The sequence below is a fragment of the Pteropus vampyrus genome, unplaced genomic scaffold (assembly GCF_000151845.1).
Source record: "Pteropus vampyrus isolate Shadow unplaced genomic scaffold, Pvam_2.0 Scaffold42, whole genome shotgun sequence".
NCBI lineage: Eukaryota > Metazoa > Chordata > Mammalia > Chiroptera > Pteropodidae > Pteropus > Pteropus vampyrus.
The window spans coordinates 5694447-5712867 of record NW_011888823.1 but is presented as its reverse complement, the minus strand read 5'-3'; the positions used below and the strand labels follow the sequence as shown (position 1 = coordinate 5712867).

The window sequence follows — 18421 nt, the reverse complement described above, 5'->3', positions numbered from 1 at the left end:
TATTGGGCTATTATAAATGTCATAATTTAATTTTTGTGTTTATAATTCTGTTCTAAATTTAATCTCACTAAATACTTAGAATATAGATGAGTAGCATAATCAAATTTAAACATATTTCGTGTGATATTAGTAATAGAAAGTGATCAGAGGAAATGAATAAATGCATTAATCCAATGAAAAAGAAGGCAAGTTTGCGCCATCTAGTTTTAATAGGGGCCCAGTGTGGTGAATTAAATGGAATTATGATCAGGACCAAGACTCCTGCATCCTTGAGGTCTTGAAGGGTAGCCCTGATCGCTGCCACCTCCCTGGGATGTGACTTTAGTTTCCTATCTCGGCCAGGAGGTGGAGCAGTTTTAGAGGCTTTCACTCAGCTTTCTCATTAAGACAATTTTTAACCCACAAGCCAAGAAACAAATGGTGGTTCTGCCAAGTCCCAAAACTGTTCAGCCCAACAATTTATTCTGGAAGTGGAAAGATGACCCCTGGGTAGATCCATGAACTCAATGGACCTACGGCGAGTTGATCCTGGGATAGGACTCCATTTATTACCTGAGTCCCGTAAGCCCTCATTCTAAAAGGCACACTATAGTGATACTCTCATCCTTGAACATCAGTTTCAACTTGGATTGTGTGTCCCACATCCTCAAAATGCTTGTGTACACTCCTTTCCCCAAGTTATCCAAGTAAATAACTATAGGTGCTTTTGAAGAAGGGCTCAGGGAATCATTGCCACATACACTTGCTGTGGTCTTCTTGTACAGCCCTCCTTCTTCAGGATCTGGCTTTTACTTCCATCAGTAGTTTCTGGGTCTGGAAAGTAGCCAAAGTCTGGAAACTTAGCAAGAGGTTATAACTCTGTATTAGGGTGGCTGTACCCTACCTATCTCTTGATCAGCCGGCCATCCATCCTTGAGATCTTTTGATGGTATAGCTTGAGCAATACCCTTAATGTCTACCCACCCACTTTGCTTCTAGGGATACCATGTTCTATTAACCATCTCCAAATCTTTCTGTAGGCATCTCTTAGACCTAACCACTCATGATGACAATCGTGCCCACTTTGCTTCTGACAGGGAGGCACTGCCACTGGGCCCCTATTCGTCCATCTCCATTGTTCTCAGTAAGCCCACTTCTGGCCAATAGGGCTACCCCCGAGCTTCTCAGTGATGCTGAGACCCTCTTCACCAATACATTCCTATCACTTTGGTCAGTGTGTCCACTGTGCCTTCCTGGGTGTTCTTCTTAAGAAAACATACATACTTTATTGTTTGCTACAACAATATCCATTAATAGGAAATCTGGTGTTTGATCTGCCAATTACAGGTACACATTAAAATAAATAACTATTAATATAAAAATTTCCATCCATCTACCACGTGAAATCGCCTTGCATACACAGATGAACCTTGGAGAAGTAGTACAGTACTACAGGTCAACATGGAGACACATTTAGAAAGTAGGAAAACCCTCCAGCCACCTGCACTTCTGTGTATCCTGGTTCGGCTAAGCACCTTGTGACTTCTGGGGTGGTCATTGCAGTCACCCTCGAGCCTCTCTCATGTCCTGCAGTGTCCACTGGACTTGAGCACAGATCTGCCCCTTGACTAGTTTTAGGATGAGGGGGTGTCCTTAAACCCATCTCTTAGTTAGCTTCTTTACTCTTTAATTTAAAAGGATTATGGAAAGAACATCTGTTTCTTCTTATTTCTTGGAAATACAACACACATCCAACTGAAAAGTAAATACAGAAACTTTTAATTCCTTGAAAAAAATTTCCCTGATAATTCCATGTGTTTTTATAATAATAGAGACAATCTTATCCTTACTCATCATTCATTACCAAAAATAAAGACTGTAGTTACAATTTATTCTCCATAAATGCAAACAATCTCATCTATTTTGACATCAAAAAATACAGAAAGATAAAACACAAATTCCAAAGACGATTTTCCATTTTCACATTTATTTTATTGTTTGTTTTTGATTGTTTGTTTCACTGTTTGTACGTTTATCTTGCAAGAGCCCAAGGAAGTGAGAGAAAATATCTGCAGGCTAATTTTAAACAACATGAAAGGGATTAAGCACTGAATATAAAAAATAAGACTTTTAGCTTATTAAGGAAGAATTTTCCTGAAACATCTGTTAAATTGCTCTGCAATGCATTAATAAATGGAGAATGTGTATTTCCTCTAACAAATAATTTAAACCTTGTGTATACTACAAAAAGAGCTAGTCAGGATATGGAAATTTTCAAGTCACAATCCCCTGGAACAGACTAAAAACAAGTTACTTTTAAACCTGAAGTCAGAAGAGCAAAATCTGAAAAATTAATAATATTGCTGCTGTTCTCAGAAATCTACTGATGAACCCTCCAAGTTCTGAAAAATCTTTTCAATAAAAAGAACCATGATTTCTTGGCAAGCTCCTTGCTTAAGGGGCAAGGGTAACTTTTGAAGCTGGACTTCTCAGTCTGTGGACAGAACCAAGTTGTATTGGCAGCATTGCTCCATTTTGAAAATCATCTTCAGAATAAAAGTCCTTCTTCAAAGCTACACTGCCGGCAGAGCTGCAAGTCTGCACTGGAGGGCCCCAGGCAGGTGCAACACTCAGCCAATAAGCCAGAGACAGATTAAAGAGAAGAAAGTGGAGGTCAAACATTTCTTTTTACAGATGCTATCCTGGATAAAATATCAAGAGCTTTCGGACTAGAAATGGACATTATGCAAAAAAGAGGTAACCAGATATCAGTAATGATGAGAGTTAAAGATGCCTATACCACAACTGAAGAGTTTTTTATATGTAGCTGCAGGAAGTTCTGCTTGTGATCACTCTATTTGGAACTCACATCTGAGCAGCATTCCTAGACATTTCTATTATCTAGTACCTCAATATTTCTGAATAATCATAACTGATACTCAGAATGATGCCTCTGACACCCTCCAAGGTTCTATAGGTTCTTCCAAATAAAAGGAAGGTCACGCAGTACCTGATATGATTTTGGTGTTAGCCTATATCACATAACAATTATTTAAAAATTGGTAATCCATACTGGGCTCAATGATAGCTCTCTCCATTAATCTTATTGTTTTAATAACTAAAACAGTCCATTTTCCCAGTAGGATTAATGATCAGGGCTTATTATACAACCAAAACCAAAACAAGGGCAATGGGTTCTTGGAATTAATCATCCATGATGAAATATCCCACCGACCAACTCCTTGATGCAAGATCACCAGGGTGTTTTAATGCAACTTGAACATCTCACAGTAGAAAGTACTCCTGAAGACCAGATATCCAAATCCTTAGATTTTTGTAGGATTCAGAATAATTTTTCATTAAGCCCTCTACGTGTTCACTCTCATCTACATGAATCTGTCCAACTCTGGTTGGCTGTTGAGTTTCAATGGGAGCATTCCAATTCTGCCTCTCCTCTAGGGATTTGCAGTGCGGTTCTCTCTAGCCATCTGCCAGGCATGGCACCCCAGGCTTCTTGGGGTAAGTTCGACAGGCAATTTTAAAGAACTCTTCTGCAGCATCCAGAGCAATGAGACGGTCCTGCCAAAAAAATTAAAAATAAATTTGTTGTCAAGATGGGAACCAAGCCATGTCGATGGAAAAACCAACCTAACGACAATAAAGTCCACTCTAGAAATAATGAGTATGTATTTATCAAATTTTCTACAGATTTACAGACACACCTTAATCCTTTACTTACATTATCCAAGAAACATTCCACCACTCCTAGAGTCCTTTCAAATTCTTTTTCAATCTTAGGTTATATAAACAATATTCCTCACACCTCTGACCTACACATGGTTCAAAAAGTAGAACTGTCCGAAAATACAGATTCTTGAACCACAACCCAAGCCACAATGGGTCGGAATATGATCTAGAAATTTGAACTTTTAAAGTCCTCTAGGTGATTCTGATGCTGCTGGCCATGGAAAACCAGTGCATAAGATGCCAGCAGCATCCGACACCTCATACTGTGGCATTGCTGGTGGTGTTAGAATGATGAGTATATGGAATGAGAAAGACAAAAAAATTTAAAGCCAGATTTAAAAAAAAATGCATCCACTTACCACAACAAAGAGATATCTCTCTGAGAGCTCCCAACTTGTTGGAAAAATACTGGTCTCTTCAGCCAGTTTTAACAATAACTCTCGAGCTTTCTTTGTGTTTTTAGAATCACTGATGGTACTGAGTTTCGTCACTGACAACAAAGAGTCTGCTTCCTTTTGAAATCCTAAAGTAAAAAAATATTTACCTGTCATATAAAGTTGTCACAGGAAATGACTGTCCCACAGCACTGTCCCTGCAGGAGATTAAGGGACCTATATGGGGATTCTGAACAAATATCAGAAAATTGAAGTCAAAGACACAACTCCACGTGTTGCTTCCCAGCTCACTGAAACTGGCAGGTCCTGTATTAAAATCTGTTTGTTGTTTCTTTGTGTTTAATTTTCTTTGTTAACTTTTTCCTCAGAGTTAAGCCTCAGATACTCACCCACTGACTGCTCCCTGTAGTTTTTTTGGTTTGAAACCCTCCTCCCACTCCCTCCTCTTCACCCTCTCTCTCTCGTCCCCAGAATTCTCACCTGCCTTTGCAGTGTGGGCACCACAAAGGGGTACTTCCAGGTCGCTACTCCTCCAAGACCAGATTCCCTTCCCCAGAACAATATGGTTGGCTGGTTAAAATTACTTACCCAAAGGTATAAAAGACTCACAGATTTAAACCTGCCTGGAATAAGTTATATTGTAAAAAAGGAGACTATTAAGTCCCAACAATATTGGGTGGATAAGGAAGGCAGAAGTCCACCTCATCCTATTATATCCCAAGTAAAGCAATAGCAGCTAGCAACTTGGGTACCCACTTTTGAAAAGTTATGATGTCAAGGTGTCATGCTTTCTTTCAAAGCAGGACTAAAGACTCCAAAATTGATCGATTCATTTTTTTCAACATTAAAATGGGCTTATTTTATTATGTGAAGGCCATGTTTATTGTACCACAACCCTGGCAGAATTAAGAAAAATCAATATCCAGTATCTATTCTAATGCCACAGGTATTTTCCCCAACTTTGAAGCTTTTCTGTCTTCTCGCCCTTCTGAATATTTATAATGAATTTTACACACAAAAAAAAGTTCTTTTACAAACGATATTTCTCCCAATTGCCTCATCTTATAAAGCTATTACTAATTGGCCAATCACTCCCTTCTAATTCAATCAACATACAATGCCAAAAAATTTCAGTGATGGTGCCCATATGATTCCAGTGCCCCATGCTACTCAATCTTGAGGACAGATGGAATAACACATGGCAAAACGTGTCCTCAAGACATGGGCTTATGCTAACAGAAATATCAGATGTTTATGCTGGGGGATACAGGAGGAAAAATAGAGTAGCCTTAAGTAGTCAGTTATTGACATTCTTTTTATATAAACCATGGTGATGAAAATGAAGGCGAATAATCACAACTCCTTATTTTTACCACTTCATAATCCCTCTCGGACTCACCTAAATCTTCTAAAATGTGTTTCCATCTATTTCTCACTTCCCTTCGAATCTGTCGCAGGGTGTAGATATCATAGTTGAGTTTTTGCCACTCCTGTAGTAAAATAAAAACTGAGTTTTATTTTTATCCTTTGGCCTAAACCTCTAAGTCCCACACTTAAGCTGTGGTTCTCCTCTTCACTAAACTTCTAAGCATATCTAAAAAGAAGAGGATATGGGTGAGATGGAGTTGACAGAAATCTATCAGCTACCATTTCTGGAGAATCTGCTGTATAACAGGTGATATGACACATCACATAAATTGTCTTAATTAAACTCCTCACATGACCTAGTCTCTCAACCTCAGTGATTTCATCTGCAAGGTAGAGAAAACAATAGTGATTATTCCATTTAAGATGGTTATAAAGACTAAAGGTATGAAAAAGTACAGTAACTGCACACGGTGAGCACCAATAAAATCCATGTATTATTAAAGCCATTTTATAGATGAAGAAACTAAGGCCCAAAGAGGTTACCTGGCTAATCCAATATCACCCAGCTAATAGGTACCAGAATTGGCATTTGAATCCATGTCTGAGTCCCAAGTTCATGAGAAAAATTATGCAAAGAATGTATGTCCTCCTTGGTTATCAGGATAAAGGAGACTTAGGAAGCCCGAATTTCTTGATTCCCAGCCAATGTTTCCTTCACTGTATCTCAGCATCACTCCCTTTCATTTGTACTCCCATGATAAGCCTTCAGCAAAACTATTCTAAGGTTATGATTCTGAAAACTTCAATCTTATGGGTCGTAGATAATCATGGTGGCCCCAAAACAAAACTTGACTCTTTCGGGAGCATTACTGAACTCCTTCATTGAGCTAAACATTCCTCTAAAATGTCACAGAAATTTGTTTTTAAGGAGTCTCATCTATACAGAAGAGTCATGTTATAAGGTATGACTTTTCCTCTTAGCAAAAACACTAACCACACAATTATCCTAAAGCACAACTTAAAAGAATGTCATTCTAAATGCTCGATTTAAGACTCAAGTTATACGATATTTTGACTCCTCTAACTGAAAATGTTTCAGCGATGCCATTATTCTCCTACCAAGCTCTTTTCAAGGTTTGCCTCGTTCATTGCTAATCACCTTTCAGGACCGGTGAAGAGAAATCAATTTAGCTGCCATTCACAAACGTTTGTACCACTCAAAAAAAAGAAAAGCTCGCAAAATAAAGTGTTTTGTTATGACTGTATTCTAGATCTGTATCTGAGGAGATGCCACCAGAAGGTCATGGATTCCAGCTATTTTCTAGAAGTCAGGATGTGGAAAATTTGAGTACTCTTTGCTGGTCTTTTTTTTTTTGAACAAAGACATGTAAACATGTAAACATGTATAGAGATTGGGCTCAGAGATAAAGCCTGTGGCCCTAGAAGACAGCAAAGTTAACTGGTCATCTCAGAAATATATGACCCTGACCTCATTCTTAACAGCATGTTAAAGCACACCTGTATTGTCCCCTGGAGAATGTATAAGTCATGGGGCGGGGGCGGAGGGACTCAGGTATTTTCGCTTTCATTGAGTGGGCCTTATGGCACTAAATTGGCCATTTGGCATACAGCATTTTGGGAAAGAGCATGAGTGCTAGAGCCAGACTGCCCAGGTCTGGATCCCAGCTCTGATATTTAGTAACAGCTGACTCTGGGCACATTCATAACCTCACTTGTCTCATGGCCTCATGTGCAATACAGGGATAATGATACCACCTTTACCTCCCACGTATACTTATTGTGAGACTCAAATGCGTTAATGCCAATCCCAAAAATGGAGTCTGGTGTACATTCTTCTCAAATAGTGTAGACACATTTAAGAAACAATCCTCCCAGACTCGGGATGGTTTCTACTACAAGGACTGAGGACATTATATACTATATCATGCAGCACCTCATTTGTGAGGACCCCCCACAAGAAAAATTTCTCTGCTCTTGGCATCACGTATGGTTTTCCATTCCTGAAAATTGCTTTATCTTTCTGGACACTGTAAATTTTGTAAGTGATCAGTTTCCAGGCTTACCTGAAAATGTAGAGTCATTTCATGAAAAACTTAGAGACATTTTTGAATCATTGAAATTTTTGACTATTTCTATGTCTTTAATCATGTTTGTTCTTTCTTATCTTCTAGTTTGTGCTATCTCACTGCATTTTCATGTAAGTTGCATTAAGTCTTTTTTGATACTAAGAAGAATACAAATAAATAAAATATTTCACAGAGCAGTGCTGTGCTTATTCTCGATGACAATGACCCTCTCTCTTCCTTGCTGGACTAAATGAAAAGTGATCAGACTCTTAATCACGTGTGATTAGAAACCCCACACAGTCAATACACAGAGTTGCTTCACATATTCACACAACCTTAAATTTTGTAACAAACCACTAGGTGGCTTCATTAACTTGCGATTAAAGGTCCCTGCTAATTTTTCTTTTGGCTTCTTTGGCTGATGGCTCAGAACTGTTCCCACAACTAAATGTAGCCAAATCCCTATTTTTCAGCCACCCGTTCATCACTGGTTGATCCAGACTTCAGACATTTTTTTTAAACATTCTCTTCCACCTCACCATCTTTCAGTTATTTTGCTATTCCTAGATACCAACACTGAATGTTATACAAATTCATTCAGTGTTAGTGTCTATGACTCTGATACTGATGGAAAAGCAACAATATGACAAATAAAAATCTGCTAAGGATGGAACCACACATGATGTGTTAACTGACTTGCACATGACAGGCACTTCTTCAGATAGGTGAAATGAAATTATTCATTTCCTATATTCATATTATTACTGTCTTTGGACAGAATAGTCATGGATAATCATATGAAAGTATCTGTACGTTTTGTGTAAAATTTCAAGCTCTAAAAACAGTAGAAGCTTGGGTAGGGTTCTGCCCAAGAATTTGGTTTTGATAAAATAAATTGTAAGAGGGGAATTTGAATTCCTCTTTAACACCTGACCACAAAGAACAGAACCTAAATGCGACAAATGAAAAATGATGATGTATGAAATCTTACCCACCATGTAGAAAACTAACTCACCTATTCCCTGGTCCTAGAGAAAAACAAGTCTTGTGATGTCCTGCAACTTTTAAATTGTAACGGTTTCTTTTTAGATAAATAATTTGAAAATAACAATTAAAGATCAGTTAAGATACCTGGGAATCAAGTCAAACTGAAAAGCCTGTGATTGAAAACAAATCATGGAAGACGCTCATAGTTGAATTCTTGAGATTTTTCTCCTCTCTAGTCATTGACTAAATCAGATTAGGGCTGCTAGATAATAAAGCAGAGGCAACAATGTGAAAGGCAGAACAAAACTCAATCTCCTACAACCATCTACAGCTAGTTCTCCTCTAGCGTTAGATCCCATGAGGTGGCTTTGACCTTGAGTTCTGATTTAAGCTCCTGGGATCATTTTCTCACACGCGAAATGCACATACTTTATTCTTATCCATACTATGTTATTGTGAGGTTCTGAATGAATGGGACAGTTAAAAAGTGCTACTTATTTCTTGTTAAAAAGGTGATTTACACATTTAAAGAAATATACTCTACCACCAGGTTACATATATTTTAAACCATCTTAAACTCTTGAAAACAACCTCGAAAGAGATCAATTTATTTTTAATTATAAAAAAATAACAATCCTATAAAAAGAAAAATTCGAAGAGAACAGAAGGGTATAAAATGAAACCTGTAAGTTTGCTTTCTCACCTTCTAGTCTTTTTTCCTCGGAAGTAGCCACTGTTGAACATTGCTTCTTCCCTCCTCCCCTTCCCCTTCCTTCTCCTTCTCCGGTGGCAGCTTACACTTCCAATTCCTCCCATGTTGATTTTAACATTCTGCGTACTTTCTGCTATGTACAAAGCATAATTTAGCTCTGTCTCTCTCTCTCTCTCTCTCTCTGTCACTCTCACTCTCTCACTGCACAGGAGAAAAAGTGAAGGAACAGATTACCAGCAGTACTCATGATCTCTCTCCTGGAGCTGGCGCCTTGCTGCCCCAGACTAAAGCTGGGTTCCGAGAGCAAGGAAAAAAGGATGATGTGGACACAGCTAATATGTCTGCAACTAATATGCCTGCCACGAGTAAACATTCGAGGTTTGCTTCCGCAACATCTACATTCCCCTTCTCCATCTATCTGTCAAGTTCACTCAGACCTTCCTTTGGAGAGAGCAGTTACATGCTCAACTCTAAGAGTGTATACTGATTGGTTTAAACCAAAAGAACGCAACTTCAGCTGTATATTAGAATCATCCAAGGAGCATTTAAAATACCAATACGTTGAATCCACTTCCCAAACCAATGAAATCAGAATCCTTTGAAGGGGCACCAGGCATGAAGCTCAATAACTTAAGCCAATAAACATATCCCATGGGCTCAGCAATGGACACATAACCCAACTCAAGACAAGGAGATGCAACAAAATCTATGAGGCTTCTGCGAGCAATCAGGAGCGTGTTCTCTCTTCCAACGAACATCATGTGAGTGTAGAAATTCTAGAACTGCTCTCATCACTTTTACTACCCCGAGAAAAGCCTAAGGAAGAAGTCAATACTCAGAGGAGGACAAATATGAAAGAATCAGAGAGATAGAGCCTAAGGACATCCTGGGCCTCAGGACCAAATCTCACTTGAAGTCAATCCTACTTCTGAAACTCTGTTATCTAATCCAATTTCATTTAGGTTCAGACAACTGGAGTTCTTTTTCTGGTCCTTGCATCTGGAAGATTCATGTTATGAAGTCCACTCACTGAATACATAAACAAAAAAAGAAACTATAAATACTGCACAAAATGTTAGTCTCATATTTTCCTACCTCTAGTCCCTGGGGGAAAATGTTCAGTATGTATACCTATTCAGCTGGGGATGTCCCAGGGTGGCTTACAGAAAATGCAGTGTTACTGGCTTTGCCTGGGTCTGAATCTTTCTTTCCCAAGACTGCCTTAGGCGATGCCATAGACATAACAACAGTCCTTTTCTACATCCAGGGATTGCTTTATGATGCCTTCCTTGTCCATCAGAGCAGAGCTTCTCACCTTCACAAGACTTATTACGACAGGGGAGACTTATTACAACAGTTATATCTAACTGGCTGAATTCTTCTAAAGATCCAGAAGGAAAAGGTCTAACTATATCATTGGCTTAACCACTCAGCTCCCTCACTTAAAAAATATGTTGAATCTATCTGGCTGATCTATGATCAGTTCAAAGTTAACTTTTGACTCAATAACTGAGCCAAAGTCTATTCACCATCTAAAACCCAAGCATTAGGATGACCTTCCTTGTCTTATAACTTTCTTGGATGGTAAAAAGTCTTCACAGGAAAATGCTCATACACAGGCTGAAATCTGCTTCATCTTTTTCATGGCATACCTCAAGATCTGATAATCACAAACTGAAGTGGTCCTTAGTATATTTGATCTGCACAAAAACTCACCCAAGAAGGTCTTTCCCAAATTACTTGTGAAGTAACATAACTCTCCCCATACTCAACTACCAGTAGAAGTTAAGCCAGAATTCAAATCTAAGTGCATCTAATTCCAAAGCCACATACCCTTAAAAAGTAAATAACTGAAAGGAAATAGAAAATAATGAATAGTTATTTTTGCTTCCTCCACCCAGGTTCTTTTTCTTATGTAGTTATTGTTTGCTTAAGTTAGTTAATGGGTTCATATAATTCACAATTCTGAAAGGACTAGAGGCTCCATTCCCTACCTACCAGTGTCACCTCTACAAGTCATAAATTTTACCAATTTCTCTTGTACCCTTCCATTTTTTCCATAAATGGTAGCATACTATATCCTGTACTTTTCACTTAATGATAGATTTTAGCAGTCATTCTGTATCCGATATAAGGTTCCAAATTCTTCTTTAACTTTACTTTTTGACTATATAGATAGAAACAGAATTATAATAAACATATGTATTTGTTTTACAGAAAATGATCCCCTAAAAAATGTCAATATTTTCTTAAGTGTGCTTTAAGACTCGAAAATGTCTTAAGATATTTTGCTTCCTAGTCATTCTTTCTAACATCACCATCAAAAAGTATTAAGTAACCACAGTGTCATGCACTATACATATCCCTTTGGGAATTTCCACTTCAACTCAACACCAACATTAAAAGAAGACACCATATAACTGTGCCTATAACAATAATGCATTACAAAAATTAAACATCTGCATCAGGAAACTACGAAGTAAATAGCAGCCAACTATTTTTACTTGAAAGCGATAGCTTCTTGGTAAAATGAATTCTTTGAACACTGTAACTGTTATCTCTTTCTTTTCAATTTTCAGTTAATTCATATCATCTTACGCTACTTTCTACTTAAAACGAAGAGAGATTCTCTAAAAAAGAAAAATCATATTGACTGCTTCTCCAATTTTTTTTTTCATTAGGTATATAGTGGAAAATATCAGATAAGTAAGAAAGACATATAATACATGAAAGAGTGGAGTCTGGATTTTAACAAACAGATTCTCCATGTTTGCTTTTCACAGAGAAATGTGAGATGGATAACGCAGATTAGGGTAGTTTTGCAGTGACAGAAGGAGTCCTCGAAATGGCTGCTGTCAGTCTGGGAAAAGATATTTAATAATGTACAATAAGGCTCAGTTCTGAGGCCTTGTCATCATTTTTATCAGTGACCTCGTGATGTCAAAAGTCACTATAGTAGGAGGGATAGCTAATATATGGAATGAGAGAATCAAGATGTGAACCATATAACAAATAAGACCTATGAAATAAAATCTACAGGTCAAAATTTATTATAAATAAATAAAAATATACCCTACTCTTCGGTTGAAAATATCAACACAGCCAAAGTACCAGATGCAGGGACCTGTCTACACAGCAGCTCACACAGGCTAGTCTCGGTGGAAGCCAGGAAAAGATCAATGTTAGAAGGAACTTCCTATCCAAAATGAGGCTTTGTAAGATAACGAGCTCTCCATCACTAGAACGCTGTTTTAATTTCTAAATGTTATACAGAAACGTACTATATAATATATAATTACTAGAAATATAATTCCTATAGGTTCTTTCCACATAATATATTTTCCCTGTGTCACCTGACAAAATCCAAAAAGGATTTAAAGGCACTTACAGAGAGAGAGAGAGAGAGAGAGAGAGAGAGAGATTGATTTACAAAACAGTACTTACTACTTCCTAGGTACTATTAAGCTCTTTACATGTGTTTGCTTGGTTACTTTTCATAAAATGATGTTTCTCTACAAGATGGATATTATTATAACATCTGAAGAATGAGAAAACTGAGGCTCAGAGAGGCAAAGTAACTTGCCCAAATGTGCACATCTGTAGTGAGACGCTGGGATTTAAACCCAGGCAGTCTAGTGGCAGGGTCAAGGCACTTAGCCACTGCTCATACTACCTCTTAAAGCAGGAAGGGAGGGTGGCTGAGCAAGGTGGGAAGTGAGGAAAGGAAGTGGAGCAAGAGGACGTGAAAGAGCGGTTGATCAAAGAAAAGACCGAAGCCACCGCAGCTGTGCCTGAAGAGGAATTAAGAAGACACAATTGAAATTTTGAGAGAAAACAGAACTTTTCTAGAAGCAAAGCAGTCCCAGGCTCTAGCCAAGAATTTTGCCGAAACCAAAATTGCCCTCAAGCATGAACTCGCTGGGAGGTTGTACTCCAGTCCTTTTGGGGACTTCAGTTCCGTCCCCCATTTTCGGAGCAAGTGAAAGGACAACCCCCTCCTACTTTTTCCATCCCTTTCTTCCTCCACTCCCTTCTGTCCAGTTCATGGACACTTCATCTCTGAGGACTGAGAAAAAGACAAAACCATTCCCTTCAAGATGCTGGAGTGGTGAGCGGTAAGGGGTGGCAAAGGCCTGAGATTCTGAAGACCGAGGAAAAAAGGTCAGTATTTTGGACTGGGCTGTGCTTATCTGCAACAGTGAGAGCTGTCAATCTCTCCCATACTTTTCTGAAGCTATGCTTCAGCCTTCAGGCCTGAGAAAACCCCCAGGTTTCTTAGACCTACCTAACGTATTTCCTCTGCTCCCCCCGCCCCACCCCCTTGGGATGTCCCACCCCTCACTTCAAAAGGAAACCAGCCACACGTCTTTCCTTGGAAAAGTCCCTGGAGAGCTTGCAGCCCTTTTCTCCCAGGCTTGCAAGATTATAAGAGTGGTTACAAGAGTGCCTACTTCAGAACCCCAGCCAAGTCCTCCACAGAGCTCAAGTGACAAACCACAGTTTCGCTGGCTCACATGATGGCCTCCCTCCTCCCAGAGCTAATCAGCTGGTACCTTTGAACAAACAGCCAAAAGCTTGAACTTCATATGCCAAATCCAAGATAAAAAGTATGTTCCAAGGAACTAGCTCATTCGTCCTATGAGGCAGCTGGTCTCACTGACGCCAGCAACCGAAACGCCCTTCCCTTAACCTCACTACTTCCTCAAGCTCCAGCCCATTCTCCATCCTTCCCTTCATTGCTCAAACGGCTTACAAGGGGAGCTTCCACTTGCTGCTCTCAATTCCTTCTCATCTCCTTACTCACCAGCCCCTGGCATCAGCCCTTTTTCAGATCTGCTACCCACGGAAAGTACTAAGGTGCTTTCCTTGCCTTCCTCACGTCACTACGGCCCAAATGGGGGTGTCTCGTAGTCCTTTCTGAAGGCCCTCGCCTTTTCGAAAACATTCCGTCCTGATGACCATCCCTTTCTTAACGTGCCTCCCTAGGTTTCTGTGGGAAAGGAACGATGGAATGAGCATCTATTACGGACCTGATGAGTACAGCGGGCGTGGACTCCGCCACCACTCGCGAGGTGGCTCAGAATCCTCATACGTTGGAGGAGAGGTCCAGCGTCTTGCCTAGGGTCATTCGGCAGTAGGTCTGTTTGAAATCTGCCGTCCAAAGTGCATCGTCCAGTTGATCTCCCTCACTCCCTTCTTTCCTCCTTTGCCTCTTCTTTTCATGCCATCCTTTCTTCAAGGCTCTGTCTTGGGTCTTCTTATCTCCATCTCCCTGGATAATTTCTCCTCATGCCTCCAACTTCTGTTGTCACTCCAAGTCTCCTTCTTTTGCCCTGACCCCAAGCCTCAGCTCTGGATTTTAATTTGCCCCTTTCTGCTGGGTGTCTCCATGTGAATGGACTGCTGACCACGCTATTCAATAGTCTGACGCCCCCACCAGCCTCCACGGGCCAACGTCTTCCCTCTTCTGTTCCCAACTAGGTTAGCTGCTCTCGCGCCCCTTCAATCCCACCTTCTGAATTCAAACCAGTCACCTAATCCTGTTGGTTCTCTCTCTGTCACCAAATTCCCCTCCTTCCTATTTCCACTGCCTCGGCCTTAATCGGCCCGAATAGCTGCTATACTGGTCCCTCGGCTTCCAGAAGCTAATGTCTCCAATCTCCCTCCAACAAGCTGTCTTCCTAAAGGTGAGACTGGATCATTTCCCTCCCCGAATCTTCAGTGGTTCCGTACCACTTACTGAACGAAGCTTCATTCTCGAACAGGCTCTCCATGATCTGACTTTCCACTCTTGTTCCAAACATGTCCTTGTACTTGGTGTGCTCCTGCCACATGAGACTGCCAGTGTGCCTGTGACCACACCTCACTCCACTGCCATCGAACTCCCATCCACTTTTCAAGGCTCAGCTCAAACACCACCACCTTGAAGAACTTTCCCCTTTCCTAACAGCTGAAAGTAACTGCTTCTTCGTTTCAAATTCTTCAGCCCCCTTATGAAAACTGTTGTAGAGTTATTTACTGTATATCCATTGTTATGTAGGCGTTTGTAATGTCTCCAACCATGTATTACACAGTCCTCTGTATACAGTAGGTGTCCCAAAAGATTTGCTGAACCCAAATGAATGTGACAATCACATGTTCTACCGGTGACTGAGTGCCGATTTTCAATCTAAAAAGCAGCACTAAATCTTAGCAGAAAAAAGCTACTTGGACTCTAATTCATGTATATAAACCTGAATAAGGCAGGTTTATATAATCAAATGATTTTGATTCTCATATTTTTTAGAAAACAGAATACGTTCAAGAAAGATGAAACAAAAGAAACAATCCATTCACCTCTTCTACTCTGTGCCTGATCAAGCACTGGATATTTGAAAAGTACTCTTCACATGTCTCTTTAAATGATAAATTTATTCTAGGTCAGAATTTTTGCTCTAGTTCTAGGTCAGAACACATGAGCATTGCAAGGGGCAACGGGACTGCATTAAGCCACCAAGTTAAGGATGTGCCTTCCTGAGGCTGCGCTATGCGGCAGACACATCTCAGGCCCTTGCTATGTATGATTCCATTCATCAGAAAATCTGATGAGATGGGTTTACGAATCCCTTTCTAGAGATATGTTAAGTGAGGCTGCAGGAGGTTAAACAACTCAGCTGAGACCTCACAGCTATTAAGCGGAGAACCTGAAATTTAATTCCAAGTCTTTCTGACTCCAAACCCGCAGTTCCTCCCAGTACCCTAAGCTGCACTCAATTAGGCCCAAATTTAGCCCACCACATTGTCTTTCCCTGTCACCAATGTAGAAACTGGGACACAAAGAGAGAAATGGAACATAATGTGCAGAGACTTTCATTCCAAAAGAGGCTTCTGGCACAGCCAGTCAGGTTTAGAAGACAGACAGTCCCTGCATCCGTTCCCCTGCTACCCCTCGCCATCACACTCCTCACTGCCCAGCAGCGGGAGGCAGGACAACACAACTAGATCCCAGTACAAGGGGCAGGCTGGGGACACTCTGTGGGGAAGGGAGGTGAGAGCTGATTATGTAGAGGAAGCTAAGAGTTTCCTTTAAACACAGCTGGTTCTGGACAGTGTCAAGGCCACCTACCCAGAAGGAGCATCCTCTTTCAAGACTATAAAAGCCTCTTCTCTCCATCCACCAGACATGGTGTGTAAGTAGAAAAGATAGGATTGTGTTTCACTGTTCCTAGATGGCCGGTCCACTCGTTAGCCCTCTGCTTCCACCTCGGCCCAGATGGCACAGGATCAAATAACAGAGCAGAGAAACTCAGTGTATTAGAGAATAAATAATAGACTAGATGAACTTTGGGTGGGGGGGTGAGGGGGGAGTGGTAGGGAATGGAGGCCGAGGAGGACATAGTGCCCAAGGACCTGGCACTCAGGTCTCTGGGGGCTCTAGGACTTGAAGGGCCTTCCAACACCTCCTTATTGCTTCTGCCCAGACATCTCATCACTCTAGAGCACTCACTCCAAGAAAGGCCTGTCTGTTGGTAACTAGGGCTAGGGCAATGAGCCTTTTTAGGTGGGTAAATCAAACTCTGAGTGGTTCTCTCTCTCTCTCCTAGCCTCATCAGACCCATCAATTCAGTGAGATGAGAATAAGCCTTTGGGTTACAGATTTGCTCCTGGGTCTCCTCCCTACTGACTGACTCTCCAGAGCTATCTATTTGCCTTTCTCTGAATCCCAGTGGGATTAGCTTGCTGCACTGACAACTAGGCTCTGAGTCCCCGCCCCAGATGCTGATACTTAAAAGATCACAAAGTGAAACCTTCCTAAGGTCTGGCAGCTGGCAGCACTTTGACTCTACATTCCATGCAGGGCCTCAAACCCCAAATGTCACCCCGGAGTTGCTGCTGGGAGCACCTTGGAAAGGCGCATCCTTACTTTGGTGGCTTAATGCAGTCCCGTTGCCCCTTGCAATGCTCATGTTTTCTGACCTAGAACTAGAGCAAAAAATTTGACCTAGAATAAATCAAATGCAAATGCCAAGTAATGCTTTTCCAACTCTCCTTGTTTATTTTTATTCACAGCTCCGCTGGAGTTCTGGAAACAGACTGCTTTGCAGCCAGAGGCCCCTGACCTAATTCTTTATCTGGTTTTAACCAGATTAAGCCAAGGGATAGCTTGCAGCTCCTGCTGGGGAAGTGTGCCCAAAAACCCATGGAAAGGGGCTGCTAAGCAAAGAGATTTCAAGTCACTTTTGTCTAATTTGGGGGGTCCCTGCCCATGTGTGGCTTTAGACTTAGGAGAAGGGCCAAACTCAGGGTATGATTTGGCTGATGCTGCCAGTGGGAAGAAAGTGACATTGTTATTCCTAATCAACTAGTTGGAACCACCTCAGAGTTCTGCTGCTCCAGTCACTGCAGGGAAGAAGGACAATTAGTTGCTGTCACTTAAGGCAAAGGGTAATAAGACTCAATTCCTGTGCATGGAGAAGAAACGGGGACTCGAATTTCTGTCAAGATAAAAATAACCAGTTCACTCAATTACTTTAAATATATACCTTCTCATCAAGGAAGGCTGCTTCTTCAAAGTACTGAAGCAAATTTAGATTTAATGATGGATGGAGTGTACGAATCATCATGAAGACATCGCAGAGATCTGGCTATCCCTCAGCATCTATCCAGCCCTGTACAGAACAATACAGCAGCCGTGGGCCTCACAGGGCTAGGAGCACTTGGAGTGTGGCAAGTCCAAACTGAGAAGTGCTATAAATGTAAAATACACAATGAATTTTGAAGTCTTGTACCAAAAAAAAAAGAAAAAGTAAAATACATCATTTAAGAGCACTTATATTAATTACATGTTGAAATGATAATATTTTGGATATATTTGGTTGAAATATTTTATTAAACTTAATTTCACCTATTTATTTTAATTTCTTCAATGTAGCTACTAGAAAATTTTAAATTACTTCTGCGGCTTGCTTTTTATTTTTTTGGATGGTGCTGATCTAGATAATACTAAATGTAATGGTTTAATTTCAAAGTGTGGCAAAATTTGCAAAGGGACATCTTGTTAGCCAAATCCCACCAGAAAAAACATTCTTGTGTGGATCCTTACGCATTGCAGATTCTTTCCAGGTGACAGTATTATAGTGTTTATCTCACAGTAGGATTATATACAG

The 18421-nt window shown here is 40.4% G+C and overlaps 1 protein-coding gene across 1 annotated transcript in view; it reads right to left on the bottom strand.

The window, feature by feature from the left end:
- Positions 1–1849: 1849 nt before the first annotated feature.
- Positions 1850–18421, bottom strand: part of MREG (melanoregulin) — a 56815-nt gene continuing 40243 nt past the window's right edge. Inside the window, exons 3-5 of the mRNA XM_011358643.2 lie at positions 5521–5611; positions 4086–4249; positions 1850–3558 (exon numbers count right to left, since the gene is read on the bottom strand). Coding sequence (XP_011356945.1) covers positions 3460–3558; positions 4086–4249; positions 5521–5611 — 354 coding nt within the window. The 3' untranslated portion in view covers positions 1850–3459. The remainder of the gene's footprint in view (positions 3559–4085; positions 4250–5520; positions 5612–18421) is intronic.